General features: G+C 50.3%; 1 protein-coding gene and 1 pseudogene across 1 annotated transcript; one reads left to right on the top strand and one right to left on the bottom strand.

The window, feature by feature from the left end:
• Window positions 1-9676: 9676 nt before the first annotated feature.
• Window positions 9677-11010, bottom strand: LOC137315723 (zinc finger protein 615-like; the record flags this gene model as incomplete). The annotated part of the gene is made up of 1 exon (XM_067980227.1): window positions 9677-11010. A coding segment is annotated over one exon (1227 nt), but the record flags the coding sequence as incomplete, so codon positions are not given.
• Window positions 11011-19330: 8320 nt separating this feature from the next.
• On the top strand, window positions 19331-25223 carry LOC137315773 (zinc finger protein 16-like; annotated as a pseudogene).
• The last annotated feature ends 1979 nt before the right edge of the window (window positions 25224-27202 follow it).

Below are 27202 nucleotides of genomic sequence, written 5' to 3'. Positions count from 1 at the left end.
GACTCAGTGAATCCCTTCCCACACAGAGAGCAGGTGAACGGCCTTTCCCCAGTGTGACTGTGTCGATGAGTTTCCAGCTGTGAGGGGTAATTGAATCCCTTCCCACAGTCCCCACATTTCCACGGTTTCTCCGTGGTCCGGGTGTCCTTGTGTCTCTCCAGGTTGGACGATCAGTTGAAGCCTCGTCCACACACAGAACACGTGGACGGTTTCTCCCCGCTGTGAATGGTGCGATGTTTTTTCAGGCTGTGTAACTGGTTAAAGCTCTTTCCACACTCAGTGCACTGGAACACTCTCACTCGGGTGTGTGTGTCTCGGTGATTTTCCACTCACACTGATGTTTGAAATCTGTTCCCCCGGTTTATTAATCCCCGGCCCCCCGGCTCCCGTCCACCTGCATCCGGACCCGCAGCTCCGACTGGCGACAGCGCAGCGTCTCCTCCGCGCTGGGCCCCTTTAAACGGGAATGGGGCGTATTCACTCCCGCGGGGCGTTATGGGTAGTTCCTGCCGCCATTGACTGTCATTAATTGAAGATTTCACTGATCCGAGGGGCGGGATCGGGGCGGAGCGGGAATCAATCCAATGGAGAGAAACACAAGAGCCCGCGGCCCAGCGCCACATCGAGCGGTTTCACACCCGCGGGGCCCGCTGGGTGATGGAGATCGCCATCAATGATCAGAATAAAGAGACTGCTCGCTCTCAGAAAACTTCATCAAGGGATTTCCAGCTCATCCCCTCACTCATTCTGAAAGGGACAGGCGGGCCCTGTCTCCGTGAGGTTGGCACTTGGGTTTCCAGGGCACAATTTCACAGTTTGAAGATGACAAGAAACTGGGAAATGTGGTAAACCAGGTGGAGCACAGGAACAGAGTGAGGGGGACAGAGACAGACGGGTGAAATGGGCAGACACATGGCGGCTTAAATTTAACACAGAGAAGTGTGAAGTGATACAGTTTGGAAGGAATAATGAGGAGAGGCAAAATATAAACTAAATAGTACATTTTACAGGGGGTGCAGGACCAGAGAGACCTGGGGATGTATGTACACAAATCTTTGAAGGTGGCAGGAGAAGTTGAGAAGGCCGTTAAAAAACAGACGGGATCCTGGGCTTTATTAATGGAGGCATAGAGCACAAAAGGTAGGAACATCCGAAAATATGAATTAAGAGCAGGAGTAGGCCATTCATCCTCTCGAGCCTGCTCTGTCATTTGATAAGATCATGGCTGATCTGATTCTGACCGCAACCCTACTTTCCCGTCTACCTACGATAACATTTGACTCCTTGATAATCAGGAATCTATCGAACTCAGCCTTAAAAATATTCAATGAGCCTGCCTCCACCGCTCTCTGGGGAAGGGATTTCCACAGACTCACGACTCTCAGAGAAAAAAATTCTCCTCATCTCCGTCTTAAATGGGAGACCCCTTATTTTTAAACTGTGGCCCCGAGTTCTAGTCTCTCCCACAAGGGGAAACATCCTCTCAGCATCTACCCCTTCTCGTCCCCTGAGGATCTTATCTGTTTCAATGAAATCATCGTTCATTCTTCCAAACTCCAGTGTATACAGGACCAACTTGTCCAACCTTTCCTCATGAGATAACCCCCTCATTTACCAGACTCCCCATTACAGACCCTCAGTGTCCCTCTCACGGGTGAAGAGGGGACATTTATCAGACTCCCCACTACAGACCCTCAGTGTCCCTCTCACGGGTGACGAGGGGACATTTATCAGACTCCCCACTACAGACCCTCAGTGTCCCTCTCACGGGTGAAGAGGGGACATTTACCAGACTCCCCACTACAGACCCTCGGTGTCCCTCTTACGGGTGAAGAGGGGACATTTCCCAGACTCCCCACGACAGACCCTCAGTGTCCCTCTCCCGGGTGAAGAGGGGACATTTCCCAGACTCCCCACTATTGACCCTCAGTGTCCCTCTCACAGGTGAAGAGGGGACATTTACCAGACTCTCCACTATTGACCCTCAGTGTCCCTCTCACGGGTGACTTGTGGACATTTACCAGACTCCCCACGACAGACCCTCAGTATCCCTCTCACGGGTGTGGGGGCGGGGCCTGACTCCGAATGGGAGGCGGGGCCTGACCATGTGTGGAGGGGTCTTTGTGGGGGGCGGGGCCTGTCAGTGTGTGAGGGCGGGGACTGTGGGGGCAGGGCCTGACTGTCTGTATGTGGGTGGGGCATGACTGTGTGTGAGGGCGGGACCTGACTGTGTTGTGGGGGCGGGGCCTGAATGTGTTCTGGGGGCGGGGCCTGACTCAGGGAGTGGGGGCGGGGCCTGACTGTCTGTATGTGGGTGGGGCCTGACTGTGTTGTGGGGGCGGGGCCTGACTCAGGGAGTGGGTGCGGGGCCTGACTGTGTGTGGGGCGGGGCCTGAATGTGTGTGGGCGGGGCCTGACTATGTTTGGGCGGGGCCTGACTGTGTGTGGAGGGGGTTGTGTGGGGGGCGGGGCCTGTCTGTGTGTGAGGGCGGGGACTGTGGGGGCAGGGCCTGACTGTCTGTATGTGGGTGGGGCCTGACTGTGTGTGAAGGCGGGACCTGACTGTGTTGTGGGGGGGGGGCGGGGCCTGAAACAGCGAGTGGGCGCGGGGCCTGACTCAGGGAGTGGGGTCGAGGCCTGACTGTGTGGGGGGCGTGGCCTGGCTCAGTGTGGGGGCGGGGCCTGACTGTGTGTGGGCGGGGCCTGACCATGTTTGGGCGGGGCCTGACTGTGTGTGGAGGGGGCGGGCCCGCGGGCTCTGACATTTCATTGACGGTTGGAACCGCCCCTGCTCCCCCGCGCGGGAGACCCCGCTCTTTACCTGTCCCCGGAGCTCAGCGCGCAGGCGCGGGAGAGACTCTGAGCGGCCGACAGACGGAGTCGGAGGTCTGAAGACGGTCGGCGAGCGCCCGGTCCGGAGATTCATAAACAGGAGAGAGGCCCCGCTGTAGGTCGTTTAAAGATGGAGTGCGGCCGCAGGGAACGAAAAGGATCCTCTGGTCCCGCGTGTCTTCAGCCGGGCGGCAGCTGCGAGGCTTCTCCCCGGGGACCGGCCCGGGTTACCGGGGGAACCTGCCGCCATCTTGGTACAGGAGGAGGGAGCGTCACGGCGCATGCGCAGCCATCTTGGTACAGGAAGACAGAGTCCAGGACCAGGGAAATGTGAGAGACTGAGGGTCAACAGTGGGGAGTCTGGTAAATGTCCCCTCTTCACCTGTGAGAGGGACACTGAGGGTCAATAGTGGGGAGTCTGGTAAATGTCCCCTCTTCACCAGTGAGAGGGACACTGAGGGTCAATAGTGGGGAGTCTGGTAAATGTCCCCTCTTCACCAGTGAGAGGGACACTGAGGGTCAATAGTGAAGAGTCTGGTAAATGTCCCCTCTTCACCCGGGAGAGGGACACTGAGGGTCTATAGTGGGGAGTCTGGTAAATGTCCCCTCTTCACCAGTGAGAGGGACACTGAGGGTCAATAGTGGGGAGTCTGGTAAATGTCCCCTCTTCACCAGTGAGAGGGACACTGAGGGTCAATAGTGAAGAGTCTGGTAAATGTCCCCTCTTCACCCGTGAGAGGGACACTGAGGGTCAATAGTGGAGAGTCTGGTAAATGTCCCCTCTTCACCCGTGAGAGGGACACTGAGGGTCAATAGTGGCGAGTCTGGTAAATGTCCCCTTCTTCCCCTGTCGCAGGTGTCAGTGTGAGGAGAGTGATGTTGAGGTGGGGAGAATCATAGAAATTTATGAGATGAAGGAGGCCAATCGGCCCATCTTGTCCATGCCAGTTGAAAAAGAGCAATCCAGCCTAATCCCACTTTCCAGCTCTTGGTCCATCGCCCTGTAGGTGACGGCACTTCAAGTGCATATCCTGGTTCCCTTTAAATGTGATGAAGGTTGCTGCCTCGTCCACCCTTTCAGGTGGTGAGTTCCAGACCCCCACCACCCTCTGGATGAAAAAAAAATTTCAAGTTCCCTCTAATCCTTCTGCCAATACTTTAAATCAATGCCCCCTGGTCACTGACCCCTCTGCCAAGGAAAACAGGTCCTTCCTATTCACTCCATCTTGCCCCTCATAATTTTATACACCTCAATTAAATCTCCCCTCAGCCTCTTCTGTTCCAAAGAAAACAACCCCAGCCTATCCAATCTTTCCTCATAGCTAAAATTCTCCAGCCCTGGCAATATCTTTGTAAATCTCCACTGTACCCTCCCGAGTGCAATCACATCTTTCCTGTAATATGGTGACCAGAACGGTATGCAGTACTCTAGCTGGAGCCTAACTATTGTTTTATACAGTTCGAGCATAACCTTTCTGCTCTTATATTCTATGCCTCGGCTAATTAAGGAAAGTATCCTGTCTCCCTTTTTAACCAACTTATCTACCTGTCCTGCTAACTTCGGGGATTTGTGGACATGCACTCCAAGGTCTCTTTGTTCCTCGATACCTCTCAGTATCCTTCCATTTACTCTATACTTTTTCTTTTTTTATTCGTTCATGGGATGTGGGCCTCACTGGCAAGGCCAGCATTTATTGCCCATCCCTAATTGCCCTTGAGAAGGTGGTGGCGAGCCGCCTTCTTGAGCCGCTGCAGTCTGTGTGTTGAATGTTCTCCCACGGTGCTATTCGGTAGAGAGTTCAGGGATTTTAACCGAGCGACGATGGAGGAATGGTGATATATTTCCAAGTCGGGATGGTGTGTGACTTGGAGGGGAATGTCAGGTGGTGTTGTTCCCATGTGCCTGCTGCCCTTGTCCTTCTAGGTGGTAGAGGTCACGGGTTTGGGAGATGCTGTCGAAGAAGCCTTGGTGAGTTGCTGCAGTGCATCCTGTGGATGGTACACACTGCAGCCACTGTGCGCCGGTGGTGAAGGGAGTGACTGTTCAGGGTGGTGGATGGGGTGCCAATCAAGCGGGCTGCTTTGTCCTGGATGGTGTCAAGTTTCTTGAGTGTTGTTGGAGCTGCACTCATCCAGGCAAATGGAGAGTATTCCATCACACTCCTGACTTGTGCCTTGCAGATGGTGGAAAGACTTTGGGGAATCAGGAGGTGAGTCACTCGCCACAGAATACCCAGCGTCTGACCTGCTCTTGTACCCATAGTATTTACGTGCCTGGTCCAGTTAAGTTTCTGGTCAATGGTGAGGGATACAGCGATGGTAATGCCGTTGAATGTCAAGGGGAGATGGTCATTGCCTGACACTTGTCTGGCGCAAATGTTACTTGCCACTTATCAGCCCAAGCCTGGATGTTGTCCAGGTCTTGCTGCATGCGGGCACGGACTTCTTCATTGTCTGAGGGGTTGCGAATGGAACCGAGCTCTGTGCAATCATTAGTGAACGTCCCCATTTCTGACCTTATGATGGACGGAAGGTTATTGATGAAGCAGCTGAAGATGGTTGGGCCTCGGACACTGCCCTGAGGAACTCCTGCAGCAATGTCCTGGGGTTGAGATGATTGGCCTCCAACAACCACAACCATCTTCCTTTGTAAACGAAAGCTTGTGAATTTAAAATAAAATTGCTGGACTATAACTTGGTGTTGTAAAATTGTTTACAATTGTCAACCCCAGTCCATCACCGGCATCTCCACATCACATCTTCCTTTGTGCGAGGTATGACTCCAGCCACTGGAGAGTCTTCCCCCTGATTCCCAATGACTTCGATTTTACGAGGGCTCCTTGGTGCTGCACTCTTGTCAAATGCTGCCTTGATGTCAAGGGCAGTCACTCTCACCTCACCTCTGAAATTCAGCTCTTTTGTCCATGTTTGCACCATCGCTGTAATGAGGTCTGGAGCCGAGTTGTCCTGGCGGAACCCAAACTGAGAATTGGTGAGTAAGTGCCGCTTGATAGCACTGTCGACGACACCTTCCATCACTTTGCTGATGATTGAGAGTAGACTGATGGGGCGGTAATTGGCCGGATTCGATTTGTCCTGCTTTTTGTGGACAGGACATATCTGGGCAATTTTCCACATTGTCGGGTAGATGCCAGTGTTGTAGCTGTACTGGAACAGTTTGGCTCGAGGCGCAGCTAGTTCTGGAGCACAAGTCTTCAGCACTACAGCCGGGATGTTGTCAGGGGCTTTGTGCATTCAGCCGTTTCTTGATATCACGTGGAGTGAATCGAATTGGCTGAAGACTGGCTTCTGTGATAGTGCGGATAGCGGGAGGAGGCCAAGATGGATCATCCACTCGGCACTTCTGGCTGAAGATGGTTGCAAACGCTTCAGCCTTGTCTTTTGCACTCATATGCTGGACTCTGCCATCATTGAGGATGGGGATGTTCATGGAGCCTCCTCCTCCCGTGAGTTGTTTAATTGTCTACCACCATTCACGACTGGATGTGACTGGACTGCAGAGCTTTGATCTGATCCGTTGGTTGTGGAATCGTTTAGCTCTTTCGATAGCATGTTATTTCCACTGTTTAGCATGCATGTCGTCCTGTGTTGTAGCTTCAAAAGGTTGGCACCTCAAGATTAGGTACACCTGGTGCTGCTCCTGGCATGCTCTTCTACACTCCTCATTGAACCAGGGTTGATCCCCTGGCTTGTTGGTAATGGTAGAGTGACAGAAGACAGAGCTGGCTAAAGTGAACTGGGAACTTCGGTTAAGGGATATGTCAGTCGAGATGCAGTGTCAGACATTTAATGGGATATTTCATAACACTCAGCAAAGATACATTCCAGTGAGAAAGAAAGACTCGAGGGGAAGGACATACCATCCTTGGCCAACTAAGGAAGTTAAAGATAGTATCAAATTGAAAGAAAAAACATACAATTCCACAAAGATTAGTGACAGGTCAGAAGATTGGTCAAAATATAAAAAACAGCAAAGAATGACTAAAAGAATAATGAGGGAGAGATGTGAGTACCAGAGAAAGCGAGCTAGAAATATCGTAACAGATAGTAAGAGTTTCTACAGGTATTTAAAAAGAAGAGTAAGTAAAGTGAGTGTTGGTCCTCCAGAGAGTGAGTCTGGGGAATTAATAATGGAGAATAAGGAAATGGTGGATGAATTGAACAGATATTTTGCATCCGTCATCACTGTAGAGGATACAAATAACATGCCAGAAATAATTGTGGATCAAGAGGTGAAAGGGAGGGAGGAACTTAAAACATTTACAATCACCAGGGAAAGGGTCTTGAAAAAATATTAAATCTAAAAGCTGACAAGTTCCCAGGTCCTGACGGACTTCATCCGAGGGTATTAAAAGAAGTGGCTGCAGAGATAGTCGATGCATTGGTATTAATTTTCCAAAATTCCCCAGGTTCTGGAAGGGTCCCATCAGATTGGAAAATAGCGAATATAACTCCTCTATTCAAGAAAGGAGGGAGACAGAAAGCCGGAAACTACAGGCCAGTTAGCTTAACAACTGTCATGGGGAAAATGCGAGAATCTATTATTAAGGAGATTCTGGCAGGGCACTTAGAAAATCTCAATGCAATCAGGCAGAGTCAACACGGCTTTGTGAAAGGGAAATCGTGTTTGAATAATTTATTAGAGTTCTTTGAGGAAGTAACAAGCAACGTGGATAAAGGGGACCCTTTGGATGAGGTGCACTTGGATATCCAGAAGGCTTTTGACAAGGTGCCACATCAAAGGTGACGACACAAAATAAGAACTCATGGTGTCAGCGGTAACATATTAGCATGGATAAAGGATTGGTTCGCTAACAGGAAACAGAGAGTCGGCATAAATGGGTCATTTTCAGGTTGGCAAGATGTAACAAGTGGAGTGCCACAGGGATCAGTGGTTGGGCCTCAACTATTTACAATCTATATCAATGATTTGGATGAAGGGACCAAATGTATTGTTGCTAAATTTGCTAATGAGACAAAGGTAGGTAGGAAAGAAAGTTGTGAAGAGGACATAAGGAGTTCATAAAGGGATATAGATAGGTGAAGTGAGTGAGCAAAAATTTGGCAGATGGAGTATAATGTGGGAAAATGTGAACTTGTCCACTTTGGCAAGAGGAATAGAAAAGCAGTATATTATTTAAATGGAGAGAGATTGCAGAACTCTGAAGTACAGAGGGATCTGGGTATCGTAGTACATGAATCACAGAAAGTTAGTATGTAGGTACAAGAAGTGATTAGGAATGCAAATGGAATGTTCTCATTTACTACAAGGGGAATGGAATATAAAAGTGGAAATATTTTACTACAGTTGTTCAGGGCATTGGTGAGACCACATCTGGAATACTGTGTGCAGTTTTGGTCTCCTTATTTAAGAAAGGACATAATTGCTTTGGAGGCGGTTCAGAGAAGGTTCACTCGACTGATTCCTGGGATGAGGGGGTTATCTTATGAGGAAAGGTTGGACAAGTTGGGCCTGTATACATTGGAGTTTAGAAGGATGAGAGGTGATCTTATTGAAACACATAAGATCCTGAGGGGAATAGAAGGGATAGATGCTGAGAGGATGTTTCCCCTTGTGGGAGAGACTAGAACTAGGGGCCACAGTTTAAAAATAAGGGGTCTCCCATTGAAGACGGAGATGAGGAGAATTTTTTTTCCCTGAAGGTCGTGAGTCTGAGGAACTCCCTTCCCCAGAGAGCGGGGGAGGCAGGGTCATTGAATATTTTTAAGGCCGAGTTAGATAGATTCCTGATTATCAAGGGAGTCAAATGTTATAGTAGGTAGATGGGAAAGTAGGGTTGATGTCACAATCAGATCAGCCATGATCTTATCAAATGACAGATCAGGCTCGAGGGGCCGAATGGCCTACTCCTGCTCTTAATTCATATGTTTATACGAGTGAGGAATATGAACACCATGAGGTTACAGATTGTGTTGGATTCCAATTCTGCTGCTGCTGATGGCCCACAGCGCCTCACGGATGCCCAGTTTTGAGCAGCAAGATCTGTTCTGAATCTATCCCATTTAGCACGATGGCAGTGCCACACAACACGTTGGATGGTGTCCTCAGTGTGAAGACGGGACTTGGCTCCACAAGGACTGTGCGGTGGTCACTCCTACCAATACCGTCATGGACAGATACTCGCCTTGTTTGCTCTCCCCAATTGCATTACCTCACACTTCTCTGGATTGAATTCTATTTGCCACTTATCTGCCCACCTGACCAGTCCATTGATATCTTCCTGCAGTCAACAGCTTTCCTCCTCACTACCAAGCACACGGCCAATTTATGTATTATCTGCAAACTTCTTGATCAAGTCCTCCACATTCAAGTGCAAATCATTAATATATACCACAAAAAGCAAGGGACCAATAGTGAGCCTTGAGGAACCCCACTGGAAACAGCCTTCCAGTTGCAAAAACATCTGTCAACCATCACCCTTTGCTTCCTGCCACTGAGCCAATTTTGGATCCGACTGGCCACTTTCCCTTTGATCCCAAGGGATTTAACTTTTTTGACCAGTCTGCCATGTGGGACCTTGTCAAAAGACTTGCTAAAATCCATGGATACTACTTCAAACGCGTTGCCCTCATCGACCCTCCTCGTTACCTCCTCATAAGAGTCAATCAACTTAGTCAGACACGACATTCCCTGAACAAATCCATGCTGACTGTCCTTGATTAATCCGTGCCTTTCTAAATGACGATTAATATTGTCCCTCAGAATTGTTTCCAATCATTTGGCTACCACCGAGGTTCGGCTGACTGGCCTGTAATTACTCAGTCTATCCCTTTCTCCCTTTTTAAACAATGGTACACTGTCTTGAAAAGAAAGCTGATTTATTTGAGACTGATACAGAATATTAAACTCCAGCCCAGTTATAGGGGTTATTATCAGAAACAAACCCCAACTGTCAGAATGAACATGGTTCAGTCCTGGATGTGATTAACAGCAGAATCCAACCCCTGTGGTAACATGTGAACTCGCTGGTGTGACTGCAGGTTGGATGACTGAGTGAATCCCTTCCCACAAACAGAGCAGGTGAACGGTTGGTGTGTCAGCAGTCCGTTTGTGCTTTTAAAGCTCTTCCCACAGTCAGAACATTTAAAAGGTCTCTTATCAGTGTGAACAGGTTGGTGTTCAATGAGACTGGATGAACAAGTGAATCCCTTTCCACACACAGAGCAGGTGAACGGTCTCTCCCCCGTGTGAACTCGCTGGTGAATCAGCAGGGCGGATGACTGAGTGAATCCCTTCCCACACTCTGAGCAGGTGAACGGCCTCTCCCCAGTGTGAACTCGCTGGTGAATCAGCAGGGCGGATGAACAAGTGAATCCCTTCCCACACTCTGCGCAGGTGAACGGCCTCTCCCCAGTGTGAACTCGCTGGTGAATCAGCAGGGCGGATGACCGAGTGAATCCTTTCCCACATGCGGAGCAAGTAAACGGCCTCTCCCCAGTGTGAGTACGTTGGTGTCTCAGTAGAGCATTCCTGCTTTTAAAGCTCTTCCCACAGTCAGAACATTTTAAAGGTCTCTTATCACTGTGAACAAGTTGGTGTTCAATGAGACTGGATGAACAAGTGAATCCTTTCCCACAAACGGAGCAGGTGAACGGTCTCTCCCCAGTGTGAACTCGCTGGTGCCTCAGCCGGTCGGCTGAATGAGCGAATCCCTTCCCACACTCTGCGCAGGTGAACGGCCTCTCCCCGGTGTGAATTCGCTGGTGTCTCAGCAGGGTGGATGACTGAGTGAATCCCATCCCACACACGGAGCAGATAATCGGTCTCTCCCCAGTGTGAGTACGTTGGTGTCTCAGTAGAGCATTCCTGCTTTTAAACCTCTTCTCACAGTCAGAACATTTAAAATTTCTCTTATCACTGTGAACAAGTTGGTGTGAAATGAGGCTGGATGAACAAGTGAATCCTTTCCCACACACGGAGCAGGTGAACGGCCTCTCCCCAGTTTGAAATCGGTGGTGTCTCAGCAGAGTGGATGACTGAGTGAATCCCTTCCCATATGAGGAGCAGATAAACGGCCTCTCCCCAGTGTGACTGCGTCGATGAGTTTCCAGCTGTGAGGGGTAATTGAATCCCTTCCCACAGTCCCCACATTTCCATGGTTTCTCCGTGGTCTGGGTGTCCTTGTGTCTCTCCAGGTTGGACGATCAGTTGAAGCTCGTCCACACACAGAACACGTGGACGGTTTCTCCCCGCTGTAAATGGTGCGATGTTTTTTCAGGCTGTGTCACTCGGTAAAGCTCTTTCCACAGTCAGTGCACTGGAACACTCTCACTCGGGTGTGTGTGACTCAGTGATTTTCCACTCACAATGAAGTTTGATCTTTTCCCACCGACAGAACAGACAAACATTTCTCCTTCCACATTCAAAGGCCGATGATATTCAGGTCCTGATGAATCGAGTGACTCGGTCAGATTGACTTGAGGTTTGGTTTGATTTTCCCGTCTGTGAATCCTCGCCTTCCAATCCCCTGTAAAAGGAGTTTACAAAAGTCCTCACTGCAAATACAGGATAGAAATTCAGAACAGACAATTCTAGTTTCGATAGAATATTCTTCCCGCTCATTCCCCCAGACTGTAAATCCCCGTCCCACACACTCTCCCTCCTCCCTGTGCTGAAATCCAAACCCATCGCACCATCCCCAACATATTTCATTCCATCTGAGTTTTCTCTCCCTCCCTCTGAAGGTGTTGTCTCTGACTGGGTTCAGTTCTGCACTCACTGGTTCCCCTCTCTCCCTCCCCGTGAAGTTCTCTCCCCCTCTTCCACAACATCTCCCAATTTTGGTGATGGGCTCTCCTTGACCCATCTCCATTTTTCCTTCTTATATTCACTGACACACCCCGATTTCTCTATCAAAGAGACGCTCTCTGACCAGTTACCATTCCAACTTCCTTTACAGATGTTCCCTGATCCGTCGTCATTTGGGTCTGGGGGGAGGGGTTTGGGGGGAAAATGTTCACTGTTTTAGATTGGGGTCTGGGGGGGATAATGTTCACTGTTTTATATTGGGGTCTGGGGGGGATAATGTTCACTGTTTTATATTGGGGTCTGGGGGGATAATGTTCACTGTTTTATATTGGGGTCTGGGGGGGATAATGTTCACTGTTTAATATTGGGGTCTGGGGGGGATAATGTTCACTGTTTAATATTGGGGTCTGAGGGGGGATAATGTTCACTGTTTAATATTGGGGTCTGGGGGGGATAATGTTCACTGTTTTATATTGGGGTCTGGGGGGATAATGTTCATTGTTTTATATTGGGGTCTGGGGGGGATAATGTTCACTGTTTTATATTGGGGTCTGGGGGGGATAATGTTCACTGTTTTATATTGGGGTCTGGGGGGATAATGTTCACTGTTTTATATTGGGGTCTGGGGGGGATAATGTTCACTGTTTTATATTGGGGTCTGGGGGGGATAATGTTCACTGTTTTATATTGGGGTCTGGGGGGGATAATGTTCACTGTTTTATATTGGGGTCTGGGGGGGATAATGTTCACTGTTTTATATTGGGGTCTGTGGGGCATTCTGTGTTCACTGAAGTCTGCGTCTCCTGCGCCTGCTCAGCTCACACTGTCCAACAATGGGCCTCTCCCACCCCTCAGCTCACACTGTCCAACAATGGGCCTCTCCCACCCCTCAGCTCACACTGTCCAACAATGGGCCTCTCCCACCCCTCAGCTCACACTGTCCAACAATGGGCCTCTCCCACCCCTCAGCTCACCCTGTCCATCAATGGGCCTCTCCCACCCTTCAGCTCACCCTGTCCATCAATGGGCCTCTCCCACCCCTCAGCTCACACTGTCCAACAATGGGCCTCTCCCACCCCTCAGCTCACACTGTCCAACAATGGGCCTCTCCCACCCCTCAGCTCACACTGTCCGACAATGGGCCTCTCCCACCCCTCAGCTCACACTGTCCAACAATGGGCCTCTCCCACTCCTCAGCTCACACTGTCCAACAATGGGCCTCTCCCACCCCTCAGCTCACACTGTCCAACAATGGGCCTCTCCCACCCCTCAGCTCACACTGTCCAACAATGGGCCTCTCCCACCCCTCAGCTCACACTGTCCAACAATGGGCCTCTCCCACCCCTCAGCTCACACTGTCCAACAATGGGCCTCTCCCACCCCTCAGCTCACACTGTCCAACAATGGGCCTCTCCCACCCCTCAGCTCACACTGTCCGACAATGGGCCTCTCCCACCTCTCTCTGTGTGGCTTTAAACAGATGGAACCCTGTGGGGTGGAGCAAACATTTCAACATTTGTTCGTGAAATGGATGAATTCAGGACAGACAGCAGGGATTATTTGAGGAAATAACACAGTGTGGTGATAAAGGGAATGCAGTGGGTGTTGTGTGGATGGATTGTCTAACAGTGTTTGAGAAGGTGCCGCACAGGAGGCTTGTTGATAAAATTAAGGCTCACGGAATTGAAGGGAGTGGGGCAGCGTGGACAGGAAGTTGGGGAAAGGGCAGAAAACAGAGAGTCGTGGATAATGGATATTGTTCAGACTGGAGGGATGTAAACAGTGGTGTCCCCCAGGGTCAGTGTTGGTACCATTGCTCTTCTCAATACAGGGAAATGATCTGGGCTCGGGAATTTCGGGCACAAGATGAAAATCTCCAGATAATTCAAATGCCACCAAGATAGGGAGTGTGGGGAACTGTGAAGAGGACTGGAAGTGACTTCAGTGTCACGGACACTGGATAATAAATTGGACAGATAGATGGCAGATGAAATTTAATGCAGAGAAATGTGAAGTGATAGATTTTGGGAAGAAGAATAGGGAGAGGAAAAGTGAGAGGCTCCGTTGATGAAGCTGTTCAGAAACTATATCCCAGATTTTAATAAATAGGGGTGAATAGCGTTAATCATTGGTTATTGATTGCTGCACACTGTCCCAAACACTCCCAGGGCAGGTACAGCACGGATTAGACACAGAGTAAAGCTCCCTCGACACTGTCCCAAACACTCCCAGGGCAGGGACAGCACAGGTTAGATCCAGAGTAAAGCTCCCTCGACACTGTCCCATCAAACACTCCCAGGGCAGGTACAGCACGGGTGAGATACAGAGCAAAGCTCACTCCACACTGTCCCATCAAACACTCCCAGGGCAGGAACAGCACAGTTTAGATACAGGGTAAAGCTCCCTCGACACTGTCCCATCAAACACTCCCGGGGCAGGTCCAGCACGGGTGAGATCGAGTGTAAAGTTCCCTCTGCACTGTCCCAACAAACACTCCCAGGGCAGGTACAATAAGGTGAGATAGAGTGTAAAGTTCCCTCTGCACTGTTCCATCAAACACTCCCAGGGCAGGGACAGCATGGGTTCGATACCGAATAAAGCTCCCTCCACACTGTCCCGTCTCACAATCCCAGAACAGGTACAGCACGGGTTAGATACAGGGTAAAGCTCACTCCACACTGTCCCATCAACCACTCCCAGGGCAGGGACAGCATGGGTTGAGATTCTGGGCAAAACTCCCTCTACACTGTCCCATCAAACACTCCCAGGGCAGGGACAGCACGGGTTAGATACAGAGTAAAGCTCCCTCGACACTGTCCCATCAAACACTCCCGGGGCAGGTACAGCACGGGTTAGATACAGAGTAAAGCTCCCTCTACACTGTCCCATCAAACATTCCCAGGGCAGGTACAGCACGGGTTAGATACAGAGTAAAGCTCCCTCTACACTGTCCCATCAAACACTCCCAGGGCAGGGAAAGCACGGGTTAGATACAGAGTAAAGCTCCCTCTACACTGTCCCATCAAACACTCCCGGGGCAGGTACAGCACGGGTTCGATACAGAGGAAAGCTCCCTCTGCACTGTCCCATCAAACACTCCCGGGGCAGGTACAGCACGGGTTAGATACAGAGTAAAGCTCTCTCTACACTGTCTCATCAAACACTCCCGGGGCAGGTACAGCACGGGTTAGATACAGAGTAAAGCTCCCTCTGCACTGTCCCATCAAACACTCTCGGGGCAGGTACAGCACGGGTTAGATACAGAGTAAAGCTCCATCTGCACTGTCCCATCAAACACTCCCGGGGCAGGTACAGCACGGGTTAGATACAGAGTAAAGCTCCCTCTGCACTGTCCCATCAAACACTCCCGGGGCAGGTACAGCACGGGTTGGATACAGAGCAAAGCTCCCTCTACACTGTCCCATCAAACACTCCCGGGGCAGGTACAGCACGGGTTAGATACAGAGTAAAGCTCCCTCTGCACTGTCCCATCAAACACTCCCGGGGCAGGTACAGCACGGGTTAGATACAGAGTAAAGCTCCCTCTACACTGTCCCATCAAACACTCCCGGGGCAGGTACAGCACGGGTTAGATACAGAGTAAAGCTCCCTCTGCACTGTCCCATCAAACACTCCCGGGGCAGGTACAGCACGGGTTAGATACAGAGTAAAGCTCCCTCTACACTGTCCCATCAAACACTCCCGGGGCAGGTACAGCACGGGTTAGATACAGAGTAAAGCTCCCTCTGCACTGTCCATTCAAACACTCCCGGGGCAGGCACAGCACGGGTTAGATACAGAGTAAAGCTCCCTCTACACTGTCCCATCAAACACTCCCGGGGCAGGTACAGCACGGGTTAGATACAGAGTAAAGCTCCCTCTGCACTGTCCCAACAAACACTCCCGGGGCAGGTACAGCACGGGTTAGATACAGAGTAAAGCTCCCTCTACACTGTCCCATCAAACACTCCCAGGGCAGGTACAGCACGGGTTAGATACAGAGTAAAGCTCCCTCTACACTGTCCCATCAAACACTCCCAGGGCAGGGACAGCACGGGTTCGATACAGAGTAAAGCTCCCTCTACACTGTCCCATCAAACACTCCCGGGGCAGGTCCAGCACGGGTTAGATACAGAGTAAAGCTCACTCTACACTGTCCCATCAAACACTCCCAGGGCAGGGACAGCACGGGTTCGATACAGAGTAAAGCTCCCTCTGCACTGTCCATTCAAACACTCCCGGGGCAGGTACAGCACGGGTTAGATACAGAGTAAAGCTCCCTCTGCACTGTCCCATCAAACACTCCCAGGGCAGGTACAGCACGGGTTCGATACAGAGTAAAGCTCCCTCTGCACTGTCCCATCAAACACTCCCGGGGCAGGTCCAGCACGGGTTAGATACAGAGTAAAGCTCCCTCTGCACTGTCCCATCAAACACTCCCAGGGCAGGTACAGCATGGGTTAGATACAGAGTAAAGCTCCCTCTGCACTGTCCCATCAAACACTCCCAGGGCAGGTACAGCATGGGTTAGATACAGAGTAAAGCTCCCTCTACACTGTCCCATCAAACACTCCCGGGGCAGGGACAGCACGGGTAGAGATTCTGAGTGAAATATCCTGAAGCCCCGCCCACTCTGTACCTGTACCAAGGTGGCCGCGCATGCGCCGTGACGCTCCTCCGTCCTGTACCAAGATGGCCGCGCATGCGCAGTGACGCTCCATCCTCCTGTACAAAGATGGCGGCCGTTTCCCCCGGAAACCCGGGCCGATCTCCGGGGAGAAGTCCCGCAGTTACCGCCCGGCTGCTCACACTCGGGACCAGAGGATCCGACTCGGGTCCTGCGGCCTCGCTCCATGTTTATAAGCCGTGGGGCGCGGTCTCCGCCCGGTTTCTCAGTGTCCTGTCCCCCGCCCCCCGCCTACCTGCTCCCCGCCCCCCGCCTCCCTGCTCCCGACCCTCCGACTCCGTCCGGCGAACGCTCAGAGCCTCTCCCGCGCCTGCGCGCTGGGCTCCTGGAGACGTCAGAGCCGAGGCCCCGCCCCCTCATGGAGCTGCTGCCTCGCGCGAGGCCCCGCTGGTTTTGGGCGGAATGAGACCGCGCGCTGTTCCTCCTCCCACTGCCTGTGGGAATGGGGCAGATATTTAAAGGGACAGGCACTCCCCTTTGTTTACAGTTAAAGGGACAGTCCCGTTTATCTTTGAATGTCAGGGGATTTCATTAACGGAGCTCCTATTAACAATCGGTCCGTTCTGTAATTGTGCAGAGATTAGGAACGTTTAATCATTATGAACAGGAGGAGGCCATTCAGCCCCTCCAACCTGTTCCGCCATTTAATTGTATCATATCTGATCTGTATCTTAACTCCATCCACCCGCCTTGGTACCATAACCTTTAATACCCTCGCCTATCAAAAATCTATCAATCTCAGATCTGAAATTTTCACTTGACCCCCAGCCTCGACTGCTCTCAGGGAGAGAGTTCCAGATTTCCACTGCCCTTTGTGCGAAGAAGTGATTCCTGACATCGCCCCTGAATGGCCTCGCTCTAATTTTAAGGTTATGCCCCCTTGTTCTGGACTCCCCCACCAGAGGAAGTAGTTTCTCTCTATCTGCCCTATCAAATCCTTCAATCACCTCGATTAGATCACCCCTTAATCTTCCAAGCTCCACTCAAAACAAGCCCAGTCTATGCAATCTGTCAGTATCACTCTGGTGAATCTGTGCTGCACCCCTTCCAAGGCCAGTATATCCTCCCTGAGGTGCAGTGCCCAGAACTGAAGGCAGTCTCCAGATGGGGTTTAACCAGAGCTCTGTGCAACTGTAACATCACTTCCACTCCTTTATATTCCAGCCCCCTTGAGATGAAGGCCATCATTCCTTTAGCCTTTAAAATTATTTTTTGTAACTGTCCACTAGCTTTTAGTGATTTCGGTACTTGGACCCCGAAATCTCTCTGCTCCTCCACAGTTTCTCGCTGCTTGCCGTTTGGTAAATACTCTGATCTCTGTCTTAGGTTCAAAGTGGGTGAATTCACATTTCCCCACATTCAACTCCACCTGCCACCGTTTTGCCCACTCACTGAATCTATTATTGCCCCCTTGCAACTTTCTGCTCCCATCTACACTATTTACTGTGACTCTTTACTCAGTGTCATCAGCAAACTTGGAGACATGGCTCTCCATTACTTCATCAGAGTCATTTTACCAACAAATGTTGAACTGTTTGCTCGACACCACAGGGTTTCATCTGTTTAAAGCCACAACTGAAAGGTCCAGTTTTCTTCTGGACTTTTATCTTGAGATGAATCAAGTTTCAAAAATTCGGCAGAGTTCCAGAGAAGGAGTGAGATCCGGGCTCAGACCCTCCGCCGCAAGTCCCGCCCCTCACACACTCCGATTGGTTGGAGGACCAACCGCCCGCTCGTTCCTCCAGTCCCTCTCCGCTCTTCCTATTGGTCGGGAGCGCATTTGCTCCGGGTTGACGCTGGGATTGAAGGTCCTGAGCTGCAATTGGAAAATAAACATCAATCCAGCCCGTCAGTTCCAATGTGTAATGAGAGTAAATTATTAACAGATTTGGGGAAAAATACATTTCCCAAAGTTTTTTCGAGGCGAGGCGGTGCGCGCCTGCGCTGTGAGTGTTTCTGACGGTTTAATGGCGGTCTCCATTACCCAGCGTGCCCCGGGCTCTCGGGTTTGGTTTATTATATTTTATTATTTCCGCTCCGCCCTCCGCTGCTCCAAAAGCGCTTTTCCCCCGCCCCCAATCTCAGTCCCATCAGAGAAACTGAGGGTCAGGTCGGAGCTCCAATGGCGGCGGTCCGTCCCCAGACTGCACCGCGCGCCGGAATGTCCCCTATCGATCTGAGAGGAGCCCAGTGCGCCGGCGCAGGAGAGGCTGATTGTTGGTCAGTGTGAGCTGAGCATGCGCGGCCCGAAGGGTCGAGGCAGAGAGCGCGGTTCGAGCAGGTCAGAGGAGGTGTGGAGAGAGCGGGTTAATAAAGGGCGGGGATCACAGGGCCCAGAAACACCGAGTGTAGGGCCCAGGACCCGAGAGAAAACAGGCGGCATCATCCCCCCTCCACTACCCGCCGCTTCCCGGGATCGGGCCCGACCCAATCTCCGCTCGAACTGAACCCGCAGAGTCAACAACAACTTGCATTTCGATCGCGCCTTTAACGGAGCAAAATGGGTCAAGAGGGTTCACAGGAGCGGGAAGAGAAGAATGAGGAGAGATTAGGACAGGGCACCGAAAGCTGGGTCAAAGAGGGAGGATTGAAGGAGGAGAGAGAGGGGGAGAGGTTCAGGGAGGGAATTCCAGAGCTTGGGGCTCAGACAGCTGAAGGCACGGCCCCCAATGGTGGGGCGAAGGGAATGGGGGAGAGCAGAGATCTGGGAGGGTCGGAAGGCTGGAGGAGGTTACAGAGATAGGGGAGGGTCGGAGAGCTGGAGGAGGTGACAGAGACAGGGTAGGGTCGGAGGGCTGGAGGAGGTTACAGAGATAGGGGAGGGTCGGAGGGCTGGAGGAGGTTACAGAGATGGAGGAGGTTACAGAGATTGGGGAGGGTCGGCGGGCCATGTAGGAGGTTACAGAGATTGGGGAGGGTCGGAGGAGGGTACAGAGATCGGGGAGGGTCGGAGGAGGTTACAAGATAGGGGAGGGTCGGAGGGCTGGAGGAGGTTACAGGGATTGGGATGGGCGAGGGCCATGGATGGATTTGTGCACAAGGATGAGGAATCTAAATATGACGCATTGCTGGACCGGGAGTCACTGTCGGTCAGTAAGTACAAGTGTGATGGGTGAATGGGACTTGGTGCGAGTTAGGATACGGGAAGGAAAGTCAGCATCTTCAGGGGAGGAGAGAGAGGGGAACCAGTGAGTGTGGAACTGAATTCAAAAGAGCAGAGGAATAAATGTTGCAGTTGGTGCAATGGGTTTGGATTTCAGCACAAGGAGGAGAGAGAGTGTGTGGGACGGGGATTTACAGCTTTCGAGGCTCAAAAGATGAAAAAATGATCCAGAGAAACTCGAATTGTCTGTTCTGAATTTCTATCCTGTATTTACAGTGAGGACTTTTGTAAACTCCTTTCACAGGGGATTAGAAGGGGAGGATTTGCAGACGGGAAACTCAAACCAAACATCACGTCAAGATCTGACCGAGTCACTCGATTCATCAGGACCTGAATATCACCGGCCTTTGAATGTGGAAGGAGAAATGTTTGTCTGTTCTCTCTGTGGGAAAAGATTTCAAACATCAGTGTGAGTGGAAAATCACCGAGACACACACACCCGAGTGAGAGTGTTCCAGTGCACTGACTGTGGAAAGAGCTTTAACCAGTTACACAGCCTGAAAAAACATCGCACCATTCACAGCGGGGAGAAACCGTCCACGTGTTCTGTGTGTGGACGAGGCTTCAACTGATCGTCCAACCTGGAGAGACACAAGGACACCCGGACCACGCAGAAACCGTGGAAATGTGGGGACTGTGGGAAGGGATTCAATTATCCGTCCCAGCTGGAAACTCATCGACACAGTCACACTGGCGAGAGGCCGTTCACTTGCTCTCTGTGTGGGAATGGATTCACTCTTTCATCCGCCCTCCGAACACACCAGCTTATTCACACTGCGGAGAGACCTTTTAAATGCTCTGACTGTGGGAACAGGTTTAAAAGCTCGGAGGGACTGATTCGACACCAGCGAATTCACACTGACGAGAGACCGTTCAGTTGCTCTCACTGCGGGAAGAGGTTCAGACAGTCATCCACTCTCATTGCCCACCAGCGTGCTCACACTGGGGAGAGACCGTTCACCTGCTCCATGTGTGGAAAGGGATTCATTCAGTCACAGCACCTACTGACACACCAACTTGTTCACACTGATAAGAGACCGTTTAAATGTTCTGAATGTGGGAAGAGCTTTAAGAGCAAATGGGAACTGCTGACACATCATCGACGCACTCACACTGAGGAGAGGCCGTTCACCTGCTCCGTGTGTGGGAAGGGATTCACTCGTTCATCCCACCTTCTGACACACCAGCGAGTTCACACTGGGGAGAGGCCGTTCAACTGCTCCGTGTGTGGGAAGGGATTCACTCATTCATCCAACCTGCGGAGACACCAGCGAGTTCATCTGGAGTAATGAGCCCAGACTTAGTTAATAATCGAACAGTAAGGGAACATTTATACATGAGCCCACACAGTGAGTGACAGCAGGATTATCCACTGTGGTAGGCATCACGGTCGAGGCCAGTCCTGCCCTCAAATGACAGCCATAAATTTCCCAGTTGAGGTCACTGGATCTCCTTCGAGAGCAGGGTTACTCTTATTTAGCCCAGTGGTACTGAGGCCAATTCCAGCCCCTGAACTGCTGCCTTGGCTGAGATCAAGGATTGGACTTGCGATCTTCCTGGTCAGTCGTGCAGAGGGTTTTAAACTGGGCCGGGGGTTAGAACAGAATATTTTGAAACAAATGTCATTCCACCTTTAAACAAAACCATCGACACACAGTAGAAAAATCAGAAGTCTTTCAAAATGAAACAAGTGAGTCAAATGGATCTTCGAAAATAGTGAGAGATTTTAGAAAGGCTGAACTCACTAAAATAGACAGGTTTCCATTCACTGCACTGAATACAGAAGGGAGCGACTGTTAATAGGGACCCTGTTAGTGAAGGATGAAGCAGTGTCTGGCCCTTTATCATAGAATCATTGAATGATAAAGCACAGAAGGAGGCCATTAGGCCCATCATGCCTGTGTTGGATTTAGGAAAGAGCTATCCAATTAATCCCATTCTCATGCCCTTTATCCTGCAAATTTATCCTATTCAAGTATTTATCCAATTCCCTTTTGAAAATTACAATTGACTCTGATTCCCCCATCCTTTCATGCAGTGTATTCCAGCTCATAACAAATGGCTGCGTTAAAATATTCTCCTCATCTCACCTCTAGTTCTTCTGCCAATTACCTGAATGCTGTGTCCTCTGGTTACTGATCTCCTGCCACTGGAAACAGTTTCTCACCATTCAGCCTATCAAGACCCTTCATGACTTTGAACACCTCGATTAAATCTCCCCTTAACCTTCCCTGCTCCAAGGAGAACAACTCCAGTTTCTCCAGTCTCTCCATGTAACTGAATCCTATATCCCTGGTACCAGTCCAGTAAATCTCCTCTGCACCCTCTCTCAGGCCTTGACATCCTTCCTGAAGTGTGCTGCCCAGAATGAACACAATACTCCAGCTGAAGCTTGACCAGTGTTTTGTAAAGATCTGGCTCAAATATTTACAATCGATATCAATGACTTGGATGAAGGGAGCGAATGTATTGTTGCTAAATTTGCTAATGAGACAAAGGTAGGTCGGAAAATAAGTTGTGAAGAGGAATAAGGAGTCTGCAAAGGGATATGGATAGGTTAAGTGAGTGAGCAAAAATTTGGCAGATGGAGTATAATGTGGGAAAATGTGAACTTGTCCACTTTGGCAGGAGGAATAGAAGAGCAGTATATTATTTAAATGGAGAAAGATTGCAGAATTATGAAGTACAGAGGGATCTGGGTATCGTAGTACATGAATCACAGAAAGTTGGTCTGCAGGTACAAGAAGTGATTCGGAAGGCAAATGGAATGTTGGCGTTTATTGCGAGGGGAATGGGGAGGGGCCGTGAGAGACACTCAACACGGCTTCCGGAAAAGAAGGTCGCGTCTTACAAACTTGCTTGAGTTTTTTGAGGAAGTTGCTGGGTCAGTGGATGAGGATAATCCGGTTCACATTGACTATCTCAGGGGGGTCAAACTCATTTTCTATGGTGGGCCTGATCCAATCTCCTGACACTTGGCCTGGGCCACATTCATAGAATAGAATCAGAGAAGTTTACAACATGGAAACAGGCCCTTCGGCCCAACATGTCCATGTCGCCCAGCTTATACCACTAAGCTCGTCCCAATTGCCTGCACTTGGCCCATATCCCTCGATACCCATCTTACCCATGTAACTGTCCAAATGCTTTTTAAAAGACAAAATTGTACCCGCCTCTGCAAAGAAGGCTTCAGCAAAACTTATTGAACCAGGAATAGATCAAGATGAACGATATCGGTCCTCACAGCACACAGAAAAAATGAGGCCTCGAAGTTTCTCTCAGAATGACAGGCCTGAACTCGAGTTGGAAAACACAGTTGGAAAACATTGATCAATTGAACCAGACTGGGCGGGGCCTGAGGTGCGAGTTGGTGAAGGAAAAGTGCCGACCAGTGAACTTCGCTCCCTGTCTGAGGGCCCGGGCACTCGGGTTTCTGTATAATTTATTGATTGATTTTGTTTAATGTTTATTGTCCCTCCGGCCCCAATCTCGATGCGATAACGAAATTTCTGTTCACCGATTCGGACCTTCAATGGCGGTGAGTTTACCCAGAATCCCCCGCGGCCCAGAAAGTGCCCGATCAGTGACTACAGGAGCCCAGTGCGCAGGCGCGGGACTGGGCGGTGCTCTGAGCATGCGCGGTGCGAGTGGTGGAGACGGACTGAGGTGGAACAGGCGGGTCGGGATCCGGTCGGAGACGGTGGGCGCGGGGGAGGAATTGGACCCGTGGGTGGGCAGGGAAGCTTCATAAACACCCGGTGTAGGCCTCAGGCCCCGAATAAGAGCCCACAGGCCCCGTGTTTACACCGCGGTGACAGGCCCGACCGGCGGCCGCCCGGGTGAGCGGGGAACTGGCCGCCATCTTGGTCAGAGTTCAGGGTTCACGGCGCATGCGCGGCCATCTTTGCTCAAGAGTGGGCGGGGTTTCAGTGTCCCAGTGACTGGGAACAAAGAGTGGGCGGGGCTTCAGGGTCCCAGTGACTGGGAACAAAGAGTGGGCGGGGTTTCAGGGTCCCAGTGACTGGGAACAAAGAGTGGGCGGGGCTTCAGGGTCCCAGTGACTGAGAACAAAGAGTGGGCGTGGCTTCAGGGTCCCTGTGACGGTGAACAAAGAGTGGGCAGGACTTCAGGGTCCCAGTGACCGGGAACAAAGAGTGGGCGGGGCTTCAGGGTCCCAGTGACTGTGAACAAAGAGTGGGCGGGGCTTCAGGGTCCCAGTGACTGTGAGCAAAGAGTGGGCGGGGCTTCAGGGTCCCTGTGACGGTGAACAAAGAGTGGGCGGGGCTTCAGGGTCCCTGTGCCTCATTTATTTTCCTCTCACTCTGCTCCCAGGGGGTGGAGAACTGAACCCGACCAGAGTAGAGGGAGGGAGGAAACTGGGAGTGGAGGGAAGAAATGATGGAGATGGTGCGATGGGTTTGGATTTCAGCACAGGGAGGAGGGAGAGTGTGTGGGACGGGGATTTACAGTCTGGGGGAATGAGCGGGAGGAATGTTCCATCGAAACTAGAATTGTCTGTTCTGAATTTCTATCCTGTATTTACAGTGAGGACTTTTGTAAACTCCTTTTACAGGGTATTAGAAGGGGAGGATTTGCAGACGGAAACTCAAACCAAACCTCACGTCAGGATCTGACAGTCCCTCGATTCATCAGGACCTGAATATCATCGGCCTTTGAATGTGGAAGGAGAACTGTTTGTCTGTTCTGTCTGTGGGAAAAGATTTCAAACATCTGTGTGAGTGGAAAATCACCGAGAAACACACACCCGAGTGAGAGTGTTCCAGTGCTCTGAGTGTGGAAAGAGCTTTAACCAGTTGCACAGCCTGAAAAAACATCGCACCATTCACAGAGGGGAGAAACCGTCCACGTGTTCTGTTTGTGGACGAGGCTTCAACTGATCGTCCAACCTGGAGAGACACAAGGACACCCGGACCACGGAGAAACCGTGGAAATGTGGGGACTGTGGGAAGGGATTCAATTACCCCTCCCGGCTCGCATCTCATCGACGCAGTCACACTGGGGAGAGGCCGTTCACCTGCTCCGTGTGTGGGAAGGGATTAATTAAATCATCCCACCTGCTGACACACCAGCGAATTCACACTGGGGAGAGGCCGTTCACCTGCTCCGTGTGTGGGAAGGGATTCACTGAGTCTTCCAAGCTGCTGCAACACCGGCAAGTTAACACTGGGTAGAGGCCGTTCACCTGCTCCGTGTGTGGGAAGGGATTCACTTGTTCATCCAACCTGCTGAGACACCAACGTACTCACACTGGGGAGAGGCCGTTCACCTGCTCCGTGTGTGGGAAGGGATTCACTCAGTCGTCACACCTGCTGCAACACCAGCGAGTTCACACTGGGGCGAGGCCGTTCACCTGCTCCGTGTCTGGGAAGGGATTCACTCGTTCATCCCACCTTCTGACACACCAGCGAGTTCACCTGTGATGCGGGGGTTGCATTCTGCTGTTCATCACATCCAGGACTGAACCATGTTCATTCTGACAGTTGGGGTTTGTTTCTGATGTAAATAACCCTCAGAACTGGGCTGGAGTTTAATATTCTGGATATATGTACTCCAGAGGGGCTCTGACCGAGGCTCTGTGGAACTGAAGCATAAATTCCTCCCCTTTGTATTCCAGCCCTCGAGATAAAGGCCAACATTCCATTAGTCTTTGTGATTACTTTTTGTATCTGGGCACTAGCTTTTAGTGATTTGTGTACATGGACACCCAAATCCCTTTGCTCCTCCACAGTTCCCAGTCTCTCACTTTAAGAAAATACTCCAATGTTTCCTTCTGGTATCCAAAGTGGATGATCTCACACTTCCCCACACTGAACTCCATCTGCCACAGTTTTGTCCACTCACTTAATCTGTCCCTTTGTAACTTCCTGCTCCCATCCACACAACTTACTGTGTCTCCGATCTTAGTGTCATCTGGAAACTTGGATATAAAACTCTCTATTCCTTCATCCAAGTTATTGATAAATATGGTGAAAAGCTGAGACCCCAGTCCAGATCCCTGGGGAACACCACTTGTCACATCCCAACAATCAAAGAACGTTCCCTTTATCCCCACTCTGTCTCCCACCTCCCAACACAAGTCACAAGGTCACTTTCAATGTTGTGCACTTTTATTTTTGCGAATAATCTCTTGTGCTGAACCCTATCAAATGCCTTCTGGAAGTCCACACAGACAATGTCCATCGACACTCCCTGTCCAGCCTGTTAGTGACTTCAAAAAATTCATCTACATTAGTCAGACATGACCCACCCTTCACAAATCCACGCTGACTCTCTTTGATCAGCTCAGACTTGTTCAAGTCCTCAATCATTCTGTCTCTGGTGATAGATTCCTGTAACTTCTCCACTCCTGACGTTAAACTGACAGATCTGTCGTTTCCTTTTCTCTCTCTTCCTCCTCTCTTAAATATTGGAGTGGTATTTTCATATCCAAAGGCACAATTCCCGAGTCCAGAGAGCTTTGGGTAACTATGACTAATGTTTCTGTAATTTCCCCACCTGTTTCCTTTAATACCCTGAGGGGAAAACCATCAGGTCCTGGAGATTTCATTCTTTCTTTGCAGTTATTTATTTATCAATTTCCAGAGATAATTGATTCATATTTTAATACTAAACATTGATTATCAGATGGGTTTAATTTGTATTCTTTTAGTTACTTTTTATTGCTCACTTTAGTATAATTCACCTGTTTCTTTCTCTTATTCAATCAGTTTTTATTAATTTCCTTTTTGTTACTCACTCCTTTCATACAAACCTCAGATTCCCCAGTCTAAGTTCCCTCGGTTAACTTGAGGTTTTTACCCCCACCACGAACTGGAAATTCAACTTCAGGCAACTACTGGGGATATCACATGACGGGGCACCGGGGAGATCACATGACGGGGCACCGGGGAGACCACAAGAGATAGGAGCAGGAGCAGGCCATTCAGCCCCTCGAGCCTGCTCCGCCATTCAATGGCTGATCTGATTTTTACCTCAACTCCTCTTTCCCGCCCTTTTCCCATATCCTTTGACCCCCTCGCTGATCAACAATTTGTCTAACTCAGCCTTGAATGTATTCAATGACTCAGCCTCCACAGCTTTTGGGGTAAAGATTTCCAAAGAATCACGACCCTGTGGGAGAAGAAATTCCTCCTCATTTCTGTCTTAAACGGGCGACCCCTTATTCTCAGACAATGACCCCGAGTTTTAGATTCCCCCTGAGGGATAACATCCTCTCAGCATCGATCCTGTCGAGTCCCCTCAGAATCTTGTATGTTTCAATAAGATCTCCTCTCATTTTTCTAAACTGCAATGAGTATGGACCCAACCTGTTCAATCTTTCCTCATAAGTCAACCCTTCCATACCCGGGATCAACCTCGTGAACCTTCTCTGAACTGCCTCCAATGCAAGTATGTCCTTCCTTAAATAAAGGCACCAGAACTGTACGCAGTACTCCACGTGTGGTCTCACCAGCACCCTGTACAGTTGTAGCATGACTTCCCTGCTTTTATACTCCATCCCCCTCGAAATAAAGGCCAATATTCTGTTTGCATGCTGCACCTGTATGTTGACTTTTTGTGTTTCATGTACGAGGACACCCAGATCCCTCTGTACTGCAGCATTCTGTAGTATTTCTCCATAGAAATAATATTTTGCTTTTTTATTTTTCCTCCCAAAGTGGATGACTTCACATTTTCCCACATTATATTCCAACTGCAAAATGTTTGC

Source organism: Heptranchias perlo, unplaced genomic scaffold, assembly GCF_035084215.1.
Source record: "Heptranchias perlo isolate sHepPer1 unplaced genomic scaffold, sHepPer1.hap1 HAP1_SCAFFOLD_56, whole genome shotgun sequence".
NCBI lineage: Eukaryota > Metazoa > Chordata > Chondrichthyes > Hexanchiformes > Hexanchidae > Heptranchias > Heptranchias perlo.
The sequence above is the reverse complement of the archived record's forward strand: the minus strand, read 5'-3'. Positions and strand labels throughout refer to the sequence as shown.